Source organism: Cyprinodon tularosa, unplaced genomic scaffold (assembly GCF_016077235.1).
Source record: "Cyprinodon tularosa strain WSP-4 unplaced genomic scaffold, ASM1607723v1 ctg102, whole genome shotgun sequence".
Taxonomy (NCBI): domain Eukaryota; kingdom Metazoa; phylum Chordata; class Actinopteri; order Cyprinodontiformes; family Cyprinodontidae; genus Cyprinodon; species Cyprinodon tularosa.
In genome coordinates, this window is record NW_024037805.1 from 1,041,028 (window position 1) to 1,067,967 (window position 26,940).

General features: G+C 39.3%; 1 protein-coding gene across 1 annotated transcript in view; it reads right to left on the minus strand.

The window, feature by feature from the left end:
• The window catches only part of tesk2 (testis associated actin remodelling kinase 2), a 56,085-nt gene that overhangs the window by 18,218 nt on the left and 10,927 nt on the right, over positions 1 to 26,940 (minus strand). The window contains exons 3-7 of the mRNA XM_038279439.1: positions 26,665 to 26,784; positions 15,376 to 15,497; positions 12,632 to 12,680; positions 5,656 to 5,802; positions 514 to 596 (exon numbers count right to left, since the gene is read on the minus strand). Coding sequence (XP_038135367.1) covers positions 514 to 596; positions 5,656 to 5,802; positions 12,632 to 12,680; positions 15,376 to 15,497; positions 26,665 to 26,784 — 521 coding nt within the window. The remainder of the gene's footprint in view (positions 1 to 513; positions 597 to 5,655; positions 5,803 to 12,631; positions 12,681 to 15,375; positions 15,498 to 26,664; positions 26,785 to 26,940) is intronic.

Below are 26,940 nucleotides of genomic sequence, written 5' to 3' on the forward strand. Positions count from 1 at the left end.
ATAGTCAATACCCGTTTATCTCTTCAATTTATCCCTTTAGTTTTTTATGCAAAATACACTTTAAACTACCTCAACGGACGTGTATCTCTTTAGTCATGTACAAAAAACTATTTAATGACTTACTATTTGGTGGTTCTTTTACGCGTATGGCGATCTAACCTTAAATTGTCTTTTTTTTTTTGTATGTGACTAAAGAAATCCGTGGCCGTCGAGAAAGTTTAAAGTCTATTTTTTGTACAAAACTAAAAGGGATAAATGCAAATATGACGTCTTGCGCATGCATATTGACTATGGGTAAGCTGATGCTGATCTGAGGGGGTATGCTGACCTGATAGAACAGCAGCCTTCATTCTAAGTCCTGTTTTATATTCGGTTTTCTTTCCTAATTTGTTTTCTGGGAAAGAAACAAGTCATTATGACTGAAACCTAAACTATGACTATGCCTCTTCTAGTTTTTTTTTTCTGTACTGAAAATTCTCCCCGATGTCCAACAATCACTTTGACTCTTCTTACAGTTTGTTGGGGATCTTCTCTGCCAGGCCGAAATCTCCCACCACTGCCGTGTAGCCATTGTCCTCACACTTGATTAAGCAGTTTCTGTGAACACAGAAACCCCCAAAAACACAGAACGTTTACCGGGGGAAGTTGCAGCACACAAGGATAAAAAAAAAAAGAGCATTTTGTGGCTTTGGATTGCCAACCAAACCTATGGTTCCTATTTAGAGTAATTGCAGTGAATTTCAAGCTCAGATGCTTCCTTCCTCATTGGCCAAATGTAAATAATCAACCACTAACAGGAAACTCTAAGCAGCAGAGCAGCATAAGCATGAATGATGCGTTTCTTTCAGACACTAGTCTCTATGATTAATAATCATTGCACCTACTTAGCTGAGCTTCATATTATCGCCGCTTATAGCCACAGCTTGTTTATAGACAAGGTTCTAAAATAGACTTTATGATCCATGCATACTGTACAAGGCACAACTTAAATCTCATCATTCCTTCTTTCCAAACTCAGTCATTTGCTAAAGTCAAATACTGTTAGCTTGTCTGAGGGCAACATTTTTATATCCTATCTGAGGAAGTTAAAGCCAAATGACTTTAAATGCTTTGATGAACTATAATGTTTGTAAGTCTATTTAGCCCCAAATTACTAAACATTTTAGGTTTTCCTTTACAGATAAAAGTCTGGGTTAATTTCAGCTTTAAAAATTAATATTACACCTTTAAAAAGAAAAGCTGAAAAATCTCAGAAAAACTTGTTAAGATTGAATTTTGGTCACTATCTGCATTAAGGACAGAAACACCTTCTAGTTGTGAAAATCTATTTTGAAAGAAAAACATTTTTATTGGCATTTTTAACATTTTTATGAAGGTAAGTTGGGCATTTCTTTTTTTAATGCATGAGGTTTGCAGGATCTGTTAATAAAAGTTGCTATACTCTTCTGCTCTGAACATAACTACTCACTTTCTTACTTTTTTATGACTTGGAATCTTAAATACATCAAAATTGTACTTTTTTTTTTTATCTTATAAAAATATCTACAGCTCTTCTGTTTTATTCTCCAGGGGTAAGGGGGAAATGGCTCTGTCTGGGAAAAAAATTGCTAAAGCATGGATAAAGGATTTCTACTGTACATCAGTGTATGCTTTTATTTTGGAGGGGCATTGCTTAATTTTTGAACTACTTAAACCTTCAGTTTTTGATAAAGCTTATAGTTAGAGTGGCTCACGTTATCCTGAGCTATCTCTATAGTTATGCTGCTATAGGCTTAGACTGCTGGAGGACATAGAGGACTCTTTTTAATCATTCTGCTTCATTCTATCTCTATTCTCCCCCTCTGCAGAATCTGTTAGTTCAATCTCTAATGTTATGCTCTCTCTGCTTTTTATCATAGTCTGTACCATAGTCGTCTGTTCCTGTTTGGCTGTGACACCATCCTGGAGAGAAATATCAGCTGTGCTGCTTCCATCAACACTTTGTTTATAGATGTTGAAACCCAGTCGGCCTCAGCAGATGGCCGCTCACACTGAGCCTGGTTCTGCTGGAGGTTTCTTCCTGTTAAAAGGGAGCTTTTCCTCTCCACTGTTGCTACAAGCATGCTTGGTATGAGGGATTTCATTTGAGTCAACAAGTCGATGCAATCAACTGGTTTTCCTTAGATAAAAAACCTTTAATCAATCTAACTGTATGATCTGGTTGAACTTAAGATGACATTTGCTGTGAATTGGCGCTATATAAATAAACTGAATTTAATTGAATTAAAGATGGAGATAATTTCCTGGGGATGCTACAAACATGTTATTCTCAATTCAATTCAGTTTATTTATATAGCGCCAAATTCACAACACATGTCATCTCAAGGCACTTTACAGTTCAACCAGATCATACAGTCAAATTGATACAAAGTTTTCTATCTAAGGAAAACCAGTTGATTGCATTGACTCATTGACTCAAATACAATCCCCCACACTAAGCATGCTTGTAGCGACAGTGGAGAGGAAAAACTCCCTTTTAACAGGAAGAAACCTCCAGCAGAACCAGGCTCAGTGTGAGCGGCCATCTGCCGAGGCCGACTGGGGTTCAAGGAGACAGAAGCAGAGATACAAAAAGCAGCTGTAAAAGGCGGCCCCGTCCAGGAAACACGCAGCCAGGCAGACGAGCTCCAAGGCAGCTCCCATGCCAGAGGACGAAGAGAGCACATCCACTCAGTCACGGTCAGAGAAACAGGACCACACTGGAAAACAGGCCGATCTCCAACATCTATAAACAAGGGTGTTGATAGAAGCAGCACAGCTGATGTTTCTTTCCAGGATGACGTCACAGCCAAACAGGAACAGACGAGGCAAAGCTACTCTGAGGAAAAGCAGAGAGAGCAGAAGGTTAGAGATTGAACTAACAGATTCTGCAGAATAGGAGAACAGAGAGAGAATGAAGCAGAATGATGAAATGGGGGTCCCTATGTCCTCCAAAAGTCTAAGCCTATAGCAGCATAACTATAGAGATAGCTCAGGATAACCTGAGCCACCCTAACTATAAGCTTTATCAAAAAGGAAAGTTTTAAGCCTAGCCTTAAAAGTAGACAGGGTGTCTGCCTCACGGACTAAAACTGGTAGTTGGTTCCACAGGAGAGGAGCCTGATAACTAAAAGATCTGCCTCCCATTCTACTTTTAGAAATTCTAGGAACCACTAGTAAACCTGCAGATTGAGAGCGAAGTGCTCTGTTAGGAACATAAGGAACAATCAGATCTCTGATATAAGATGGAGCTTGGCCATTTAAGGCTTTATATGTGAGAAGGAGGATTTTAAATTCTATTCTTGATTTAACAGGAAGCCAATGAAGAGAAGCCAGGATAGGCGAGATATGATCTCTCTTTTTAATTTTCATTAGAACTCTGGCTGCAGCATTTTGGATCAGCTGAAGGCTTTTAACTACAGTTTGTGGACTTCCTGATAGTAAAGAATTACAATAGTCCAGCCTTGAAGTAACAAATGCATGGACTAGTTTCTCAGCATCACCCCTGGACAGGATATTTCTAATTTTTGTAATGTTCCTCAGATGAAAGAAGGAAATTCTAGAAACCTCTTTGATGTGGGATTTAAATGACAGGTCCTGATCAAAAATAACACCAAGATTTTTTACTTTATTATCTGAAATCAGTTGAATCCCATCCAAATGAAGTGACTGGCTAATCAGTTTCTTTTTCAGAGACTCTGGTCCAAAGACTATAACTTCTGTTTTGTCTGCATTCAGAAGCAGAAAGTTGAGAGTCATCCAGGTTTTTATGTCTTCAAGACATGTCTGTAATCTATGTAATGGGTTAGCTTCATCTGGATTTATAGACAGATATAGCTGGGTATCATCAGCATAACAGTGGAAATTAATCCCATGCTGTCTAATAATTCTACCAATTGGGAGCATGTATAAAGTAAAGAGAATTGGTCCTAGCACTGATCCCTGTGGTACTCCACAGGTAACCTTTGAGCGTGTTGAAGATCTATCATTAACATGAACAAACTGAATTCGATCAGATAGATAAGATTTAAACCAGTCTAGTGCTGTTCCTTTAATTCCAACAAAATATTCAAGTCTTTCTAAAAGAATATTATGGTCAACTGTATCAAATGCAGCACTAAGATCCAACAGGACGAGCACAGATACAAGTCCATTATCTGAGGCCATGAGAATATCATTAGTGACTTTCACCAGAGCTGTTTCAGTGCTATGATGAGCTCTAAAGCCAGACTGAAACTCTTCAAAAAGTTCATTATGGTGGAAGTGATCGCAAACTTGTTTGGCAACTACTTTCTCAAGAATTTTGGATAAGAAAGGAAGATTGGATATAGGTCTATAATTGACCAAGTCATCTGGGTCAAGAGACGGTTTCTTAAGCAGAGGTTTAATTACAGCAACCTTAAAAGCTTTAGGTACATATCCCTGTAACAGAGATAGATTAATCACATCTAAAATGGAGGAGGAGATCAAAGGGAATACCTCCTTAAATAACCTGGTTGGAACTGGATCTAACATACAAGTTGAAGGCTTAGATGAAGACAATAATTTTGCTAATTCAGAGAGTTCAACTGGATCAAAGCAGTCTAAACCCGGTTCAGATTCCATGACTACCTCAGGTACAATCGCGGATAGAGGAGTGCTTATGATCTTATTTTTAATAAGATCAATCTTATTTATAAAGAATCCCATAAAATCATTGCTGCTAAGAGCAGGTGGAATGGACGGTTCAACAGAGCTATGGCTCTGGGTGAGTTTGGCAACTGTATTAAAAAGAAATCTAGGATTATTCTTATTCTCCTCTATTAATGAGGAGAAGTATGCTGCTCTTGCTTTACAAAGAGTCCTCTTATACAGCAGTAAACCATTTTTCCAGACAAGGAAAGTCTGGAAAAATGTTTGATTTTCTCCAGAAATCAAACTGCATCCAATACATCCCAGTTATTTATTTAATTGTAGTGAACTGGGCTGTATGATTTGGTAGCAATTAGAACACATTAAACTGAAGGGGGTCACGCAGACGGGTAGCGATGCCCTGTGACTGCACCTCCAAGCTAAACCAGGGCTCTATTTTGGTCACACCTACACTGGTATTCGATTATCTATGTATTGTTATGAGTCAGACAGGAAATGAAAACTAGTGTCAAAGTGAGATAGGGCTGAAATTAAATGTTTTAAAGAAATTGGATCAGAGCCTGTGGAGCAAGCAGTGGATTTTGATGATTAAATCCTTCATTTCTTACAAATGATGAACAGGGATGAAAGGTGAAACAATTTTTAGCCCCGTTGCCTTGTACCATTAAGTCTTGGGTTCAAACCCAAGCCTGGGTTATTTCTGCATAGTCAGTGTGGTTTCTATCTGAGTAATTCAGCTTCAACCTCTGGTCTAAAAAGAAGGTTGTTTAGTTTATTGGTATGTCTCTGTGTTGATAGACAGACTGTTACCTGCCCTTTACCCAATGAGCGTGAGAGAGCCCTTCCAGGATAAGTGGGTATAAAATGGAGGAAGGATGATGAAAAAAGAGCTAAGCTGTTGTTCTAGTACCCTGGATTTTATTTCCGTTTGGTCCTGGATCAGATCTGAACTTTGACCTTTTAACTGCAGAAGCTACAAACAATGACCAGTTAGCCTCAGCTAACCTTGGAGGTGAGGTCCCGATGGAATATGCCTTTAGAGTGCAAATACGCCACACCGCTGGCGATATCACAGGCTAGCTTCACCCTCGCCGGCCAGCTCAGGTGCTTGTTGCTGTCTAGAAGCTGCTCCAGGTTTCCTCCATTGATGTACTAGAAAAAAAAAAAAAAAGAAAAACAAACAAAATTTAACATGTGAAAGAAAATAATGATTTCAGAATTCTGCCAAAAGTGCACACAAGTAATAATATGAGCTGTTTTATTTAAAACACACAGACACAAACTGTTCCTCATGATCAGTTTAAATGTTTTATGCGTGTAGATTCCCTCCTACTCTGGAGCTGTTTCTAATGGCAACTTTGGTAACTTGAAGGTGGAACCAACTGGTCAAAGTAAACTGCATGTGATTGGCTACTTATCAGGAAATCCCACCTTTACTGTTTTGTTCTTGTTGCGACTAGAGCCATGAAGATAGGAGAGTTTAAACAAATCCATCGATGACAATTGGCAACATTTAAAGAGCAATGGAGATGCACAGAGCTTCAGCAGTTTGTGGGTAGTTAGCCGCTCACGCTAGCATTGCCATAGACAGTAGCAGGCCATGGCAGCTGTGCATGGATGCATCTATAGTGTTACATGGTGGACAGGTAAGGAGTTCAAAGAAATAATGGTTTACATCAACTTCTCAGTGGTTCACCCTTTTAAAGCTAAGTTTTGCAGGAGTTATAACCACGTTGGCTGCTGTTAATACCAATTAAGGTTATTAGTGTTTTTATATATGGAAGCCGAGAGAGGTCTTGTCCCTCAGATACTTTTTCATAGTGGTTTTCTCGAGAAAACAAATGAATTTTCTCATTATAATGATGATTTTTGTGTGTTAAAACTGATTAAATCCTTCAATACCACAACGGCGGCAGAGGAGTTATAACACTTTTATTATTATAACGAGATAGTTATGTCGTTATCTCGAGAAAACAATTAATTGTTTAACCGTGATAACGAGATAATTATGTCATTATCTCAAGAAAACAATTAATTGTTTAACCGTGATAACGAGATAGTTATGTCGTTATCTCGAGAAAACAATTAATTGTTTAACCGTGATAACGAGATATTTATGTCGTTATCTCAAGAAAACAATTGTTTAACCGTGATAACGAGATATTTATGTCGTTATCTCAAGAAAACAATTAATTGTTTAACCGTGATAACGAGATAGTTATGTTGTTATCTCGAGAAAACAATTAATTGTTTAACCGTGATAACGAGATATTTATGTCGTTATCTCAAGAAAACAATTAATTGTTTAACCGTGATAACGAGATAGTTTTGTTGTTATCTCGAGAAGGCAAAGATGTGTTGTTCTATCAGATTAGCATACCCCATCAGACCTATAGTCAATACGCATGACGTCCGATTTTCATTTATTCCTTTTCGTTTTGTAAGAGAAATACACTTTAAACTATCTCGTCGGGCGTGTATCCCTTTAGTCATGCACAAAAAAACAATTCAAGGTCAGATCACCAGGCGCTTCAAATAACACCAAAAAGAAATTCATTAAATAGTTTTTATGTACATGACTAAAGGGATACACGTCTGTTGAGGAAGTTTAAAATGTATTTTTCATACAAAACTAAAGGGATAAATGGGTATTGACTATGGGTATGTTGGTCTGACCGGGTATGCTCATCTGACAGAATATCATCATCACTGCAGTTTCAAAGGACCGTCGGGATGCAATCTTCGGTAGGATTACTTTTCAACCATCGGGGAACCTAAAAATAAAGTTCAGCCAACTTGATGGACTCTAACTGCCGTTAAAACATGATGCATATCCTTAGTGGATGAAGTGCTACGGCTCACACAGGGTGGTAGGATCATTGCAAAAATGGATGACTGCCTAAAAACCCTTATCAGCAATATATTACTTGATATTTTAAGTACGGTAGTTATTTCCTGACAATGTGCGGCTCAACTTGCATTTAACGCCTTTCAGCCAAGAACTACAAGTCTCTCCTGACTTGAAACTGAACCCTATTATATCATGCACCTAAATATACAGACTGACTGAAACTACACTGAAGTAATAACACATTTCAGAGAGCACAGGACTGAGTTGTTGAAAGTTGAAAAATGTGTAGACAAAATCTACATCAAAAAGGATCAGGGCACTGGATGCTGCAGACATGACAGAACAAGTAGTTTCTCATATATAAACATGGAGTATGTGAACAAATATAGACATTAAATAGGAAGCAAAGAGATTCATTTAACTTCCTTTGGTTAAAAACAAAAAAAAATTGGGTTTGCCGCTTTGTCAGCTTTGATCCTCAAACTTGCCTGACCTTCCTCCTGGCATGCAAACACCCTAATCCCATGTCACGTATCATGAGCAGCTGTAGTTAACTAAAGAGAGCTGGCATGAAATAAAGAGATGGTCTGGTTAAGATGTGGTTACTGACTGACAGCCACAGAATTAGAGCAAAGGCAGCAACGGGTGGCGCTGGGAGGAGATCTCTGCTCTCAGACTTGTGTTGGTTTTACTGCTTTTCTAAAACACTTTGAATTGTTACTCTATTAAATTCCCGACAGCTGGATACAGATTCACAGTTTAAACCAGATATTCACATATAATGTAAAACAACAAAAAAACAAATAAAACAGTTATTGCTTCTCACTGTCTGACCATAAATCTGCTGCCTCTTTTATGTCAGGAAGGATTGAGATGAATTGTATTTGTCAAATGCCAGAATAACGAGAAGAACCTTTTATTGCTTTCTTCACATTTACAAATATTTCTTTAGTATTAGGAGGAATTGTCTTTAAATGTATGGAACTCTCTTTGAGGCAATATCTTACAATAATTTAGTGGAACGTTGAGGTTTTCCCGCTGACAGAACTAGTCAGGTTTGTAGGCCAACTTGCTTAAACCAAACTTTTCAGCTCTGTCCACATTTATTTAAACACACTTAGTGGTGGTTCTAGATCACATTTACCCAGGGAGTCAATTTGGGACAAGTGTTTTAATGAGTTCACAGAACAAAATCAGGACAAAAATAACAAAACATAAATTTTTGAGCAGACTGACACCTCAGTAATTCAGCTAAAGCTTTGTGATGGTCACTCAAAACACTGACTTGGTTATCCTTAAAGGTATACTATGCAACCGGTGTTGATTTTCCAGCGAGGCTCCCCCCAGAGGGCGAAAGTAAAAGTGCACTGTCCTAAAATATGCTCAGCTGTTCTCCTGGTTTCTCCATCAAGCCAGGCGCGGTTGTTTTGAGCTTAGCAGACAGGCGAATGCAACGAATCACCATGTCTACTGCGGTAAGTGACTATTTTGTTCCAATTTTCGAGTTTGAAAATTCTTGCTGGTTCCGCCATGATAACTGCACAAATATCGCCACTGCGCTAGCAACAAGCGTGCCTTTCACTGGGGGCGTGTAGCAGTTCTCGCCGTAAAGCAAGACAGATTCTCGCGATGCACGAGACTTCTGAGCCTGTGGGCCAAGGGCCCCCACAATGGCAAGTACGGTATTTCCCCTACAGACCACCAGGGCAGCCGAGAAAACCTTTGTTCGACCTGAAATGACTCATTTAATCATCCAAAACGTTATGGAACACATTAATTAACTGAAAAATGTTGCATAGTATGCCTTTAAGCAACTAATTCGACTGTATGCATAGGAACTAGGGCTGCAACTAACGATTATTTTACAAATAGATTAATCTGTCAATTATTTTTTCGATTAATAATCGGATAGCCAAAGCTTCCATAAGGAAGATTTTTTTAAAAAGTACACCAAAAGAAACCCAAACATTTTTAGGAGTTCTGGATAGAGCATATTGAAAGACAAAAACGTTTTTAAATGCAAAAACTTTATGTATTTTTTATAATCTTGGTATAGTTACTGCTCTAAGTGGGTCGCTCTGTCAGCTAAAGACATGTTTTAGAGTCTCTATACTCCAGTTAATGATTAATCAATAAAATTAATATATATAGATATAGATATATTTTTTATTCTCATTACACTGTCACAAGTACACAGCAACAAAACTCAGTCTCTGCATTTAACCTTTGGGCAGCAGTGGGCTGCCATTGTGTGGCACCTGGGGAGCAGTGTGGGGTTAACGGTCCTGCTCAGGGACCCAGAGTAGCAGTCTGTGGGAGTCGGGCTCGAACTCAGAACCTCTGGATTCCAAGCTTTATGCCCTGACCACTAGGCCACCACCTCCGCAATATGACACTCTTTTCTCTCTAGCCTATAAATAGTCCGACAGATCAGACAGTAAACACCACCAAACTGATACAAACCAACAAGTAAGGAAAACTATCCTAAAAAGGGCTCAGAATTCACCATCAGTCCAACGAAGGATAGGAAGGAGGATAGAAAATGACATTAGCACAAGCTGAACCAGGTCAAATATGCAAATGTTAGCTTTTCACAAAAAAGCGCACCTGCTGGGTCAAATCAGAATGGAGGCAAGGTTGCCATTAAAGAAAGGCCTCTTATCCAGCACCTGGAAACTGTTTTATCCTGTTTCACAGATCATCGCTTAGAGGCTCTAGTTTTAGAAAAAGAAGGACCTCCTTCATCAGGATGTATAATTAAGAGAGTTGGGGAAATAAGAAACATATGCAGAGTCTCAAATATAGTGGAAGTCGCTGCGATGCGCTGTGAGGGATTCAGTCTAAGAACCCTGGAAAGATTCAAACAAAAGAAACCTTGTTAGCTTTCCAGAGCGGCTTAAAACAGAGTAATCCCGCCAGAGGTCATGGCTCAGCCCCAAACATGACTGCAGTAGCAGGGTGCATTTAAGTGAAGCCTAGCATAATCACAACAAGACATCGCACATAAGCAGATAATCGTCATTTTTAAAGTTTAATTATTTGAAGCAAATCAGAGAAAGTTGGTGGAAACTGGGAATACTCAGACAACAAGAAAGACAAACAAAACCCTCCAAAGAAGAGGAGAGAGATAAGAGGACGCAACGTTAAAACTCATTTTATCTTTATTGCAACGTGAACTTTGGCTGCTCTTAGGTTAAAGGTTTACTCTGACTGCATGAAACCTTCTCACCATAGCATGTTCTACCAGGATATGGTTTTCATCTGCATGTGTCAAAGTTAATGAATTCCTTCAGGTAACCCTCGGGGCCATCCTACAACCCTTATTTCAATTTTATGCACAGAGTCATCGAGAGGCCAGGTAACCAAACCTCCAGGAGTCTGCCACCAGCATGAGACAACAGGATCTTTTTACCCTGCAGAAGGAAAACAAAACTCCCCTCAGTGTCTGAGGCAGCATGTTTGGATGCGTGCCTCACAATGGGCTTATTTACATCACAACTACAGTGTGTCTGTGTGTTTGCATATGTGTAAACTTGGAGAGATGTATTCTGGTACGCAGCTGCGGAAAGCTGGTATCTGACAATAAGCACATTCAAACTGCAGCACAACTGTGTAATGAGGAACATGTGTGACTCTGGGAGCATCTTTTAGGAAGGATGCCTCCTTCTGAGATGCTTAGTAGATCAAAGGTAAGCATGCATTTGAATTCAGCAACTTTATTCTAAAATTTAGGGAATATTCATCATCCTCCGACTCTGCAGAATTTGTTAGTTCAATCTCTAACATTCTGCTCTCTCTGCTTTTTCTCATAGTAGCTTCATTTCGTATGTTCCTGTTTGGTTGTGACTCCATCCTGGAGAGAAATATTAGCTGTGCTGCTGCCATCAGCACCTTTGTTTATGGATGTTGGAGATCGGCCTGTTTTCCAGTGTAGTCCTGTTTCTCTTACTGTGAATGGCTGGATGTAGATTTGACCAATCAGGGGCCTCCTGTCTGCCGTCACCTACAATTTTGGAGAGGTGCAGCAGAGTGTCTACGGAAGCGGCGGGGGAACATTTGCATTCTCTGTGAAACACACAGACGACCTGGATTCTGTGTATAAATCAGCCTTTAGTGTGAGGGATTGCATTCGAGTCAATGAGTCGGTGCAATCAACTGGTTTTCCTTAGATAGAAAACTTTGAATCAATTTGATTGGATAATCTGGTGAACTGTTAAGTGCCTTGAGATGACGTGTTGTGAATTGGCGCTATAGAAATAAACTGAAGGAAAAAAATGACGTGTTTTAACAGAAAATATCATTTTTTCTATGAATGACTCACTTTTATGGTCCAAACATCAATCACTGCCAGAAAAAGATATAAAAAGATATCCCACCAACTGCTGCAATACTTGCCTTTGTAAACCTCTGACATTTGCTGTTAATGAATTAGGATTTTAACAAACAGATTTTCTATCCACTTGTTCAAATAAATTCATTCATCCATATCTTTCTTTTCACCTACAATTAAATCAATAATTTGTTTATATTGCTAGATGACAGCTTTGTTCTGCACATTTTGTGACATCTTGCAAAAACATTTGTTCTCAGAGCTTTTCACAGACAAAAAAACAAGCGAAATGTTTGGTGTTCTTTAGGGCATTTGGTTGTTTTGATTTTCCAGAATTAAAAGGCTTTAATGTCGAAGCTTTGTGACCTTGGTCATTCCAAAAAAAAAAAGGAAATTAAAAACAAGTTTTAAGACATTTTGCATCCCATCCAGGAAGCTTTTTCAATTCAAAATGTCAGGAATAGAGTTAAGTTCGAGGTTTTATACCTCAACCCATCAAAACCTTGTTTTTGCTTTGAAAACGTGCCAACTGAAAGAGAAGAAGGGGTCCATCCCTTCTTTTAGGGGGGGTTGTTAATATTCTTTTTTGGAATGACTATGACCTGGATGACTGAGACCTCGGGTAATGAAATATTTAGCTAATGATAGTAATAATAGGAAGATCAACTCTACAACTCTACAATAGGAGAAGGAACATGACTGCAGAACAGTGCTTTTATTAGTCCAGACATTTTGACCAGAGGTGTCATTAGTTTGTTCAGCTGCTTTAATGGGAAACGTTCAGGTTTGCTTCCTCTTACCTCAGTCAAAGCATGAAGCTGGCCCTCATGGACACATACTCCCTTAAACCTGGAAACAAGAAAACAAAGATTTTTTTTTTAAATAGTTGTTTTTTAAATCACAACACTCACAGCAAAGGAATAATAAAACCTTATCCTGGAATATGTGAATGGAGAAACCAGGCAAGACTGGACAGGCGATCAGCTGTAGGACTGTCTGCTAATAACAGCCTCACCTACATTCTTCCCATATCTACCTCTGCCATGCCTATCAATTTCCAAACCTAATAAATCTAACCAGCCACTTTATCGCTATGAAGCTGAAGGTATGGAAGAAAAACAATATCTGCTTTTACAGCCAAATGCTTTAATCAACGAGAAACTGTTACAACAAACAGGTTAGAAAGTGTGTATGTAGAGAAAGCAACACATGGACCGACTCTGTTCATGAGCTGCTTTGAGGGCCTCATAACCCTTCAGGCAGTGAAAAGGTCACATTTCTAGGTCTTTGCTGGATTTTTTAGCAAACAATGACTCCACAGTGTGTTTGTTCACGCAGAGACAAACATACAAGGCACGCTTAACAAAGATTACTTTGTACAAGATGTGTGCATGTGAGGGAGGGAACACAGAAGAATATTTATGCATGTATGTGCAGGCTTGGTCCACACACTCCCCCCCACACACACACACAGAGGCTCAAAGCAAACGCTGGAGAAAACAACAAGCATGTCCTAAACCATCAGTCAGATTCCGATTTTTGTTGTTGTGTCACATGGTTTTTTTAATACATGTACATTTTGAAGTGTTAATAGTAGGATCATTGGACAGGATGTTTACATGGGTATCTATATAGATGGATATTTATATATATAGTTATTGTACTGGGTATCAAATACTAATTGCACATTATGCATTGCACAAGTTACTGCCGTTGTATTGTTGCAGTGTAGAGTCTAGGTTCACCATGCTGGATGCAGATTATATCGGCATTACATCAGAATCAGCCGATGCTCAAACATATTAGATATATAAAGATGGGCGAAATTTTTTATTTCAATCTAGTTTCTGTTTTTTTGTTGTCGTTTTTAAAGCAAACTGCTTGCGTGTTTTTTGTTTGGTTTTATGACAGTGACAGCGATGTAGCAAAGGATTGTGGGTGTTTACCTGAAGCAGAGAAGCAATGTCAGCATTATGGTCCGTTTTTCATGGTGTCAGAAGTGTTACGGATGTATATAGGATATAATATTGGTAAATATCGGACCAAGCAGCGATTTTATTACATTTTCAAATCGTGCATAAATAATTTTATCCATCAAACATTGCTCTGGCCAGGAGTTTACAGGCATTATTGACACATTAATGTTAAAATATAGCTTTGATTTCCCAAATGTAATATTTATTGGACATTTCTTTACTAATGCAAAGATATCTAAAGTCCAGATGCACAGAATATGCCAATATTTGATATCATCTCCAAGCAAATGGCAGAAAAACCTTACAGTTTTTGTCACCTTTTACAAACTTCTGTCATAATCCTGCTACATACATAACAGAATAGTTGGTTTTTGGGCAAATTTACTTTAAATGGTGTCAATACAGGTAAATATTATCCAGTTTGGATTTGTGTTTGGGATCAATGAATCACCCAGCTGTCTCAATCCAATCACCCAGCTGAGGACTTTGGAAGAAAGTTGAACATCTACCTTGTGCAATCTTTGCCCGCCCCACAGCACCATGATGCCACCACTATGTGTGATTTATTAAGGTTGTAAAAGGAGTGTAGCTCAATCAAAGTCTTGACTGAATTCAAATTTTTCTCTAAAGGGATTCAGTTTAATCCTGTGGGCAGATGTTAATCTAAGTCAGGTTTAAATGTGTCAGTTATAGAGCAGGATTTTTTTTCCCTTTTGTTGACGAGTGATTGTAAAATCATCTGTATTTATTACAGAAATGAGCTCTAGTGGTTCTTGTGTTGTTCCTCAGCATGCTAGTGAGCTTTCCCTGCATATCAGGAGAAGGTTTGGGTCCAATGGCTGAAGGTAAGATTCAGCACAACAATATTTCCAAGCATTACGATAAAACTATGTGGAGAACTAAAGGAGCAGGCTGAAAACCCAGAGTTTTCGGCTCAGCAGACAGCATCATCTAAGGCAACTGATTATTTTCCCTTTAGGGTTTTGATCAGAGATTCAATATCATCCAGCCGACAAATGCTATAGCTCAACAATACCTTTAGCTCCACCTAAATGAGACTTAATAAGAAAAAACATATCTTCATTTTTCTCCAGCAAAATATATGATTAGATTTTTCTAAAATGTTGCCGTTTACAGCCTTTTCCTTCTTCCACATAAAAGAAAAATGTCCTGGTTTTTAGCCTCAGTCATCTGCTGCAACGCTGTAGGAACTAGCTGTGCGTTTGGTACAAGTCCTTCCCAAAGGAAACATTAGCTACAGGAGGAGAGATGATGGAAATGTTTGGTGTCAGACTTGACGTTACTTTTAAGGAGAAAAATCAGAAACATGATTCATTTTAATTCCAACAGATATTTACAGTTTTTCTAATCATAGTGAAAATTAGCGACAACGCATCAACAGAGTGGAAAGAATCACATTATTTCCTAACTTTGGGTATAAATGGCATTAATAGGGATTTAATGTTGGTCTAAAGTGCAAAACAGAGATTTGGAAGCAGACATAAAAAGAGAAAAATATTAGAAGCCGTTTTATTACGGGGAGCTTAGTTATTTTCTAGATTACAAACCTGAGTATGTTTGGATGGCAGAGTCGATTCATTAGCTGGACCTCTCTCAGCATGTTCGCCCTGTTGCTGCTGAGTTTGTTCATCTTCAGAGCCATAACTTGGTCCGAAGCTTTGTGACGTACCTGAAAAGCAAACTCGTTTCATTTCAAGCTTCAAAACATTCAGTAATGTCAAAACAGATCCTCATAATGGAAATATTCAAATAACAGTCATGGTAAAAAGAACGCACATAGTCTTTGGATAAATCAGATACATCATGTGCATAATTAGCTCTAAAACACTGATCTTCAGAAGGTGATAAAATTCTTTAAACCTTTTCTCAACACAAAATTAATACAAAACAGAGAACATTGCAGATGATTATGGCAAAACTCTGAAATGCGTACGAAAAACCGTTGCGTTTCCGAATTCTCCCTAGTGGTGCCCGACTTTACACGAGTGAATAAAGTGAATGTGATTGGTTGTTTATCAAGGGGGCGGGACTTTAGAAACGACACTGTGAAGGAACGCTATGGACAGAGGAAACATGCAAGAGGAGGAGAGTTTTGTGTCGGAGGTCGTGGATGAGTCTCCTCCATCATACAGTTTTTATTTAGAGGAGGAAAGCGGGGACGAAGATGTTGTTGAAGAAGACACCAGGGCGGCAGAAGCTTGGTTTGGTGTAGAAGGCTTACAGCCGTACATGTTTGAGCCCTTGTCTCGCAACGCTGCCAGTTCTGTTAGCTCTACGCCTGCTGAAGACACAGACGTCCATCCCCATTAACACTGGGACGGAACTCAATGAGAAAGGAAATTATTCTTATTTCAAGCATTGCGTATATTAGCTGCGACATATGAATCAAGATGCTATGACCGAAAAAATGGGATTGACAGATGACCGTTGATATATGATTGGCCGAATTTAGGTGTACAAGCTGACGTATAACTAACTGGCCTGCAAAAAATAACGAAAAAAAAGAAAAACACATTTTAACACAGGATTTTTTATTTATTTTTTTATAAACATTTTCTACATTTTGGGATACATATCGTCTGACAAAGAGCACATTTATATACATTTTAAAGCCATAATGATTTGACATTTAAATATGATTTCCCTACAACTTTGTATTTCTGACAGCAACACATTTCACTGTTGCTGCCTCTGCTGCTAATTGCTGTTATATTACAGTTTTGAGTTACAACTAGAAAAGTCCTTGGTAGCTTGTTAAAAACTCTTCTGTAATTAAAGCTTCCAAAACATATATTTGGCACACGCACTGAGAAACCAGAGGAAGCGAATAAAGAAGGCCGCGCAAACAAGCGAAATGAGGTCAGACACTGCTGACCAGCCATGAGGACAAAGTACATGTGTCATTTTCAGAAGCCGACAATCCAGTTAGTATTGTTGTGCATCAGGACTGTCTCGGTTTTTAAAAAGCTGTCGCATCAGCAGTCATTTATCTATGGTTGACCGGACTTCACCGTGCAGAGGGTGAAAGTCAATGCAGAGAGATGCAGACTGCAGCATCATCACAGATGTAAACGCTTTGAGGTTTGGGCTTAAAAGAGCAGGACAACTACTTGGAAATATTATACTATTTGACTCTCAGATACAAAAAACATTGTAAAAAATTATATAAATACACAAACTTTCTTTCTCCCATTCTTAGTAAACACTTAAAACTAAACTGAATTCTTCTGGGCCTTCCCCATTTTATGACACCCTTTCAAATAGTTTGTCATCGAACCGAAAATGCAGTTGAGTTAATTTCACTGATGCATTAGAGCAAATAGGAAATATCAACCTGCAAAACCACTGAGAGCAGCTCTCAACGTGAACGTGCTGCTGCAGACAGACCTACACTTGCTTACTCATTTCCTGGAAGCAGAAACATTCATAGATCAAGATGAAACTAATCTGATACAACACCACTGTAGCTTAGACTGCAGACTGAAAGTTAGGTGCACACACTTCATAAATGTCAAAAATAAAAGCAAATGCATCCAAGCTATGAAATGACAGTGAAGTACTTATTTCTGTTACTGCAGATCTGAGTTGGAAACCATCACCTCAGCCATCACATTGTCTCAGCAGCGTTAAAATCACATGTGATGTGTGATCACCTAATTTGGAGCTTCACATAATGTAGAGCAGAGGTCCCTAAACTCTTCAGCTTCTGACCCACAAAACGGATCAAAGGTCGACCCATGGCCAACGCTATTGGTTTGGTTTTCTATCATTTTTACAAAATCAATTAGAGTTCATAGCTACATTTGCATCAAAACAATAATTTCTTTACAAAAAGAATATATATTTGCAGAACTTCTAGAATGATGCATGAATAAAACTATTAAATGCACAAAAATATACTATATTAAATTATATATATATATATATATATATATATATATATATATATATATATATATATATATATATATATATATATATATATATATATATATATATACACACACACACACACACACACATCAACAATAAATAATAAAAAACACATCAACAACCCATTTTGTAAAATTCTAACATAAATTATTATAGTCTTATTAAGGGTGTGAGAAAAATCGTTTTGGCAATATATCATGATCTTTGGCTGCCTGATATAATATCAACCCTTTAGTTCCTAGTGTCGATTTTTTTAGGCAAAACATTTTTACTTAAAACTGAGGGAAAATGGGCTACTCAGAAAGATGGCGCTGTGGAGCCCTGAGCTGTGTGGCGCAGCGCCATATCTGTAGTTGAGGCAGTCACAGTGGAAGACGTGGACTGACTCAAACCCCAAACAACGCACATAAAAAAATATAATATTTTATTACAAAAATAAAAGAGGTGGCTTTCTTATACATAAATTTCATTTTGATAGGAGGAAAAATAGCGAAATATTTGGTTAGTGTATCGTGACACGTATGGCGAACTTCGGCGGCGCTGGCAGGATTGCTTATCTTCCAAAACAACATTGGCGTGCCTGCAAGATATCACGGTCACAGAGATGGATCTGGAGTTGCTAGACATTGAAGAGGAACAGGTTCTGTTAGTGTAGTTGGCAAAAAGACTGATTAACCTTGCAACGTAGTTGTCCATTGTAGTTGTTCCTTGGTTTTTTTAAAATGGCGCTGGGGGCTGCTGGCTCATTTCTGGCGGCCTCTCCGCTGGCCCCGGCCGGCCGGGGCTTTGCTGGGGCTCCTGTCTAGGGGTTGGGCGCCCTTGGGGCGGTTGCGGTCTGCTCTTGTTGCGGTTTTGCGCCAGGCGGCTTTTCTGCTGTTGGGTTGATTCTGTGCGCGGTGTGTTGCATTGCGCGCTTTTGGCATCGGTCTTGGTGGGGTGGGGCTGCGCTTCTAGCCAGGGGGGTGTTTTGGGGGGGTCCTGCGGCGCTCGCGGCCGGTTCGCGGCGGGGCGGGGGCATGTTTCGGTGCTCTGTGGGGCTGGGGCGTTTCAGTCGGTGCCGTGGGGGGGCCGGTGTTCGGTGCCCGGCCCTACTTCAGGGTGGCCGGCTTCCGGCGGACCCCGTGGACTCGTCCCCGCGGCTCCTCGGGGCGCCGGCATGGCATTGGCTGGGGGGCTTCTTCGTGGCTGTCTCTCCTCCTCCCTTGGTGGGGGTCTGATTTCCGGGGCTGGACCCTCCTTGGTGCCTTCGCTCTTGGGGTCCCTTTGGGCGCCTGGGGCTTTGGGTCTCCCGGCTCTGGGGGGTGTGCCTCTCCGGCTCTCCACAACCACTATTGAGCATTTTTTCTATGGTTAAAACTTTACATGCACAAGTTCACCCTCACAAACAACTACAGGTGCTAGGCTTCAGGTACTTAGAGATTCACTTCCAAACAGAAACCCCACATTCATATCTTCAGGTAACACAGAGTACATGGCAGACTTAATATTACTTTAGCGATAGTTTCAAGGTATTGCTTTATTGTATATCTACCGTGTCGTGTCTTTCGGTTGTGCTGTTCTTTTTTTCATCTCTTTACAGGTGATGAAGCAGACTGAAAATGTTTTGTCATTGTCTCCTTTCTATCTCCTCTTTCATCTGTTCTCTTTTTTTCCTTTTTCTTCTTGTTTTTCTTGTTCTGTTCTATTTACATTGCAGTGTCCATATAAACTGTAAAACTCCCTGCATAATTATAATAAAGCAATTTATATGCATGAAACAAGTGGAGCAATATGGCAATTGCCATACTGCTACACTTGTGAAAGTAAAATCTGTTGGGCTCTTTTTGGCATCAAGACAATTATTCTTATTGCCACATTGCCAGACAGGACACTGTTAAAAAAAATAAAATAAAAAATGGCGCGCCCCCGTACCGAATCGAGAAGGATGACCACACAGACAGCTGGAAAGGCATACCAAGGACCAATCACAGCTGCTCAATACTGCTAAGATACATCAAGCTATGTTAAGCTTGGATAACTCAATGGGAAAGTAAATGATTCTTATTTCTTATTTCAACCGTTGCGTATATTAGCTGCGACATTTGAATCATGACGTTATGACCGAAAAATTTGATTGAGAGATGACCGGTGATATATGATTGGCCGAATTTAGGTGTTCAGGATGACGTATAACTAACTGCCCTGCATAAAAATAATGAAAAAAAAAAAAGATTTTAAGACAGGATTATTTTTCTTTTTTAATAGAAATTTTCTAAATTTTGGGACAATATCGTTTGATAAAGAGTACATTTATATACATGTTTAAGCCAGAATGATTTGACATTTAAATATGACTTCCTTACAACTTTAAGCTTAGAGAAAGTGACTTCAAATGAGAGCTGAAAACGCCTGATATACTGGGATTTTCTTTGGGAAAAAAAAAATTTCTCTCTCCAGTTTACAAAGAAAGGTCCAAAAGTAGGAAACAACCAGTAAGTGGATGAGAGGGGGAAAAAATACGCTGTTGATGCCCGAGTAGATTCAAGATGATGGAAAGGCAACAGTGGCTAAAAAAGCTCAATACTGCTAAGATACATCAAGCCATGGTATGCTTGGATAAAGCAGCAGAGAAATTTAAAAATATGGCTATGATTTAACAGTAGTATTGAGTAATGAATTAATTCAGAGCAGTGGCCTGGTGGGTCCTGGGGAGGCAGCTTGTTCAGAAGACGCTTAGCTCCACAACGCTCTCTTGCTGCTGCAAAGGCAGCTTACTGCTCTCTAAGGGAGGGTTAAATGTAGGTGACAAATATAACTTTAATAGACAATAATGATTAATTTAGCTGATTATTACTTGATTATTTATATGTATCAACAATTAACTGCAATGGTGGGAAAGGTATTCTCTGGTCACATGCTAGGCCCAATGGTGTAAACAAAGCGCTGCTGAATCAACAGCCTGACAGGCTATTGCTGCTGACCAGATTTATTACTTTATGACCACAGTCGGCTCTTCTTCTGATGGCAACTTTCAGCTAAGCACCACATCATTTTACAAAAATCTAAACATCTTAGACTCATTTCTAGAACAGGACAATATGTCCACTGTGACCTAAAGGCCCATACTTTATTTAGCTTTATTCTTAACTGAATTATTACATCCTTATTTCTAAGTCGCTTTAGATAAAGATGTCTCTAATTTGCATAAAAGTAAACACACAATTGCCAGACCATTAACCAATACAACACCACTGGTAGATGTGGTAGAAAGGGAGATTTGCATTACAGTGCAGCTGACAAATCTGCAGCTATTATGTCCATTCAGACCAAGTTTATAAGGATTTTTCTGAATCTTTGTTGAAATGAACGCACCACAAACTTTGTTAGCGAGGTGTACCTAATAAAGAGGCCTGTGAGTATATTATGAAGGGAAAATAACCACTTCTACTTGCTAACTTGGGGAGCTAGCGAGGTCAGACTTACTGCAACGGCTTTGCTAACGACATCTAAAAAGGATCATTTTAATATCTTCCTCAAATGGGCAGAGTAACACAGCGAGTAGGTGGCATAATGTGCAACAGAAAGCAGAAGTTACAGCAATACAAAGTTAACATGAACCAAGTGCTATGGACAGCAGAACAAACATTAATAAGGGATGTGTTTTTTTTGTATGAAAATGAGGTGAAGGATTATCACCATTAGCTACAGGATCATGGATTTGAATTTATATAATCATAGATTCCTGTATCTGCGTCCCTCTCTCTCTCTGGGTCTGATCCACAGACAAAAATCTCTCTGTTCAAGTTCAAACGCGGGGGCTCGGCCATAAGAGGGGACAGCCTCCACCACAGGGCAGCAGAAACAACAGATGGCCACTCCTCTGAGGGCCTCCTCCCCCATATCCCTCTATCCTCCTGCGACCCCCAGTTCTTCGCTCCTCACATCCCCCCCTGTTCTGTTTCCATGTGTTCCTGATTCCCCCTCTTCTGCTTCAAACAAACCTCGATGCCCAATCCTAATCATTGCCGGCAGTAGTAGTAGCAGGGGCAGTAATATCTTTCTTCCCCATCTTCCTCTGATGTCTCCGCCACCGCTGTCGGCTCTCCTTTCAAATGGATAACTTAACCCCCTTTGTCTCCCCCCTTGCAAACCCTCTCCTCCAATTTTTTCCACCCTACTAAATCCAAGATCCGACCATCCTCTTCTCCACAAACTCCTCTTCATCTCCTTCTATGCCTTCCTTTGTACTGGGAGGACACCTAAAACCTCATCTAAAACCCTCATTTTCATCTCCCTCAACAGTCTTCTCACCCCAGCTCTAAACATCAGAGGGTTTTCTCCTTTGTTCCCTTTTTTTTTCCTTTTAGCTCATGCTTTCATCCTATATTCTCCTTTGAATGCAGGCATTTTAACTAAACACAGCGTCCATCTTCATTCCTTTTTGCTTTCTTGTCACTATGCAGATTCTTTTCTTACAGTAATGAATGCATTAGTCAGAGAAATTTCCCATGACACCAAGGTGGAACACCTATTTTTAGTAAAATCAAGTGGGTATTTTACCTTACGAAGGGACTTTAGGGAATAAGATAAAAGTTAGGTCTTAAATCTCTCACTCTAAGAGTAACAATAACACGCTGTTTGTTGCTATGAAATGTTATCTTCTTTAAATAGTGCCTCTATTACATCTACATGGTCCACATCTCCAAAATCGGCTTGACAATTGGTGTAAGGAAACTTTCAAAGTGTTTTTCTTTTTAAATCAAAGTTTTAAATTTGACTACATTCAGTGAGGGGAAACTCCTTATTAACAAATAGTTTTGTTTTTAATTGACAGCGCTTTTTCTGTTTTATGCCACACATGTGAACTGTAAGCTGCTTTTTTTCAGTTCCCTTAATTTGCTGATGAAAACCCCCATATTTCTATACTTCAGGACAATAAAATATCATTCTAAAATTTGTGGAATCTTTGTAAATAGTTCAGTCTTCTATAACATAACAAAAGGTTAGTGTGAACAGAGTTAAGTCCTCGGTCATGAATTCTTCTCCTGAATTCACTTTATAAGTTTTCTACAGGTCTTAGGTATTGGAATGAGAAATTCAAGAGTACATTTTTTTTTTTTTTTTTTTTTTTTTTTGTCAAAGGGCATTTTTTGTGAGGATTTGGTTTTCATCCGGTTGCCGATTTTAATATGGACAACATGCTTTGTTTAAATCAAGATCAAAGATACCATGCAATCTGATAAGATTTCTTTGGCTCATGAAAGAGACACAGCATTATAGGTCCTCCACCATACCTAACAGTGAGCCTCATTGCAAACACGCATCCTTTATAAACACCAGACCCAGTTGTGGATTAGGTGTTCCCTTCTAACTCAGTCTAAAACCTTCTGTCACAACTTGACGATTTAGCCAGCATATGCCAGATGTCCCAGAATCTTCTAAAATGCTGGGATATGCTGAATTTTCTATGGATCTTTTCAATTTTGGGCATATATAGAAAGTATTCATAACGAGTCCAGAACTTATGTCCAAAGACGGCCTTTTCATAACTTTTTTCATAACTTAAGTGTAATGCCCGTGAAATGATACACAAGTCAGTAGGGATGGGAATCGAAAACCGGTTCCTGTTCAGAACTGGTTCCGTGTTCCAGTTCCATGGCACCGTTTGTCAGCTCGCTTAACGATTCTCTTATAGATTCCAGGCAGCACCAGAGACTAGCTCTGGGCAGCACGACTTACGTCACGTTTTTTACACAAGTTACGCATACGGCATTTAGTAAGCCAGTACAATGTTACCAGGTATAAGACTAGAAAACCAAAAAATGAAAATAAAAATGGCGCCCCATAGGGTAAAGAGATTGAGGCTTCATTTTGGCTTCATTTTAAGGAAGAGAAAGATGCCAACAAGGCACTTTGCAATCATTGCAAAGTGGCGATTATATCGGCTGTAGGAAATACATCCAACGTGCAGAAACACCTGCGCACACAATATGGCATACATTTTAACGAATGCTGTGTTTTTGATGCTTCCAGACAGAGGCTAAAGTTACGACCAGCATGGAAGGCAACTCTGGTGGTAAGTAGCTAGTTTTATATCACTGGCTGTGCTTAATGTGGTTCCTAGTAAATAAAATGTCATTTCTGGAAATAAACCAATTTCCTTCTTCTCTTTGTGGTTATTAAGGGAGTGTGCCTTCCTCGTTAATCCAGCCCTTCATTGATAGCATGTTTAATTAGAACTACTGGTAGCTGGAATTCTTACATGATTCTAACTATTGTATGCAATGAAATTTTTAATGAATATTGGATGCTAGGAAGTTGCTACAATGTATCTCCACAGTTCAGGGAGCGAGAGAAAAGTGACGCTTGTTTATTTAAATCTGGGGAGATGAGTTTATTTCCCTAAATTTTACAGTAATAATTTTTCATTAAACGGAATCGATAAGGAACCGAATCGTTCTAATGAATTGATATGGGAGTCGGAATCGTTAAACTCTTATCAATTCCCAACCCTACAAGCCAGTGTCCTGAGGGGGGCATCAATGCGCCTGAGGCACCCCACCAGCATAAAAAGACGTCTTTAATCGCGGTATTAAAGGAATAGTACACCCAAAACATGATTAGCCTTCATTTTCTACTCACCCCCATGCTGAACAACACTCTGGAGTACTTTTTTGATATCTCAAATGCATCTGGAGATCTGGGAGGCTTCTTGCTGTCTGCTGACATTCAAATAATGGAGGTCTATGGTGACCGAGACAGAAAGGTCCATAAAAGTCCACAAAAAACGTGTCAATATTCCTCCATACTGCTCGTCCAATGTATTCCAAGTGTCCTGAGTGGGTAGCATCCAGAATTTACTCGAAACGAAGTCATTTAGAATGCTTTTAGAGCATAAACAGTAGTGTATAGGATTTCCTGAAAGCGCGCACATGCGCGCTCACGAAGCTACGGAAGCCGGCAGACCAAACCAGCGCATTCAGCTCGGCAAAGAACTCCTGCTCTTCCTCAACACTGAAGTCCTCAGACATTTTTCTTTCGTTGTTTCTTTCTTTGCACAGGTAAACAGCACATTTCTTCTTCTACGCTTGCATTATCGGCAGAGCAGACGCTGAATGCGCTTTTTCATCTGGTTTGGTCTGCTGGCTTCCGTAGCCTCGTGATCGCGCATGTGCGCGCTTTCAGGAAATCCTATACACTACTGTTTATGCTCTAAAAACATTCTAAATGACTTTGTTTCGAGTAAATTCTGGATGCTACCGAGTCAGGACACTTGGAATACATTGGACGAGCAGTATGGAGGAATATTGACACGTTTTTTGTAGACTTTTATGGACCTTTCTGTCTCGGTCACCATAGACCTCCATTATTTGAATGTCAGCAGACAGCAAGAAGCCTCCCAGATCTCCAGATGCATTTGAGATATCAAAAAAGTACTCCAGGGTGTTGTTCAGCATGGGGGTGAGTAGAAAATGAAGGCTAATCATATTTTGGGTGTACTATTCCTTTAACCTAGCTGCTGTTACCAACCACTACTAAAAAACGTAATATATAAACAAAGAGTAAAAGAAAGAAAGAGGGCTTGTAGTCGCAGAAGATTCAGCGTCATGTCTGGGAAGTTTGTTGGTCGTGGCCGTGGGTGTTAACGCATGGAGGATCCATCACACTCGCTTTCTGGAGGAGAACTGACTGACTGTGAACCCCCTTCATACCAAAACGCTGCCAATAAAGCATTATACAGCAGAAACACGTTCAGCGGTCGTCTAGAACACAGGAAAGGGGGTATGAGAGAGGGGAAGAGACAGGCCGGAATCGAACCCGGCTCGCCTACGTTGAGGACAGAGGCCTCCGTACATGGGTCGTGCGTGCTAACCACTGCGACACCTGGACGCCCGTGTCACAGGGGCTTACATCCAACTGTCAAAAGCACATTAATGCAGCTAAACACTTAGTGTCACTAAGAAATCTGTTTAGACCTACATTTTTAAATGGCAGAACAAAAAAGTTTTTTAATTGTTACCCTCCAAAACATTTAGCTGAAAATTACAAAAAATTAAAATATACACACATATATACACAATTGAAAGTATACATACCAATCCACATATAAAGAAATTAAGTAAAGAAGTGGAACTCCTGAACTAACATTTTGTTGAGCAACATTTTGAGGCAATTATCACTGAAATCAGGTGATTTCTGTAAAGTTCAGCAGACATTCAGTCAGACTCCTGCACCTGTTGACAGCTATGTTCACCGTTCATTAGCAAAGTATTTCTATTTGTCAGGGACATTTTTTTTTAAAGAATTCTTTTCATTTTACTAAATTACGATTTAGTATTTTTGTTATAATTATTTCTGTTTTCAGTTTTGTGTTTGTTTAATTACAAGTGGGAGTTAATAGTTTTCTTTAATGGGAGGGTGTGTAAACTTTCAAGCACAGCTGTATTATTTAGGACTAAAAAATACTGTCCAGTAAACAATGTTTTGTAAAACAGTTTGCAATTGCGAAAGTGTCTGAGTGACCTCCGGTCATATGCCTGGGAGGTAGGCGGTGTTTAAGTGGCGCCTAACTTGACCTCAAAACGTCAAAGCAAGGATGGTTATGGAAGATGGTGAAGATAGCTTAAAGCTCACTTAACTATCTTAACTTGACAGGGTCCAATAAAATAAAAACAAATATTGCTTAGTTCCTAATTTTTAAAAAGGGTTAAACTTCCGTGCTCGTTTTTTATATGATATTCTGTCATCTATGAGAAATGAAAAGTAGAGGCTATGACCACTTTACTGACTCTGTAGAAGGAGTCATAATGTGTGAAAACAAATTAGAGGACAAGGAAAGAAAAACCAAAGGATTTGTAGGTTCAGCATCATAAAAAGAAACATCAGAGGAGTTAACTAGGGGGGTAATTTCAGATCTCACCCACCTTGAAGACTTCAGAGAAAAACCCTGAGCCGATCCACTCGCAGGTGAAGTCATCAAGGCGTGTCAGACACGAGAAGGCACTGATGAGGGCTCTGTAGGAGGACGGACACACCCTGCCCATCTGGATAAAACAAGAACAAACAGGTTAAACATGACACAATGCTCATGCTCAGAATTCCAAACTTTATTACTGCTTAATGATAAACTTTAAAATGTCCAAAATCAATAGAAATTCATGAACTGGAGGTTAAATGTTTTGTCCATATTATTGTTTTAG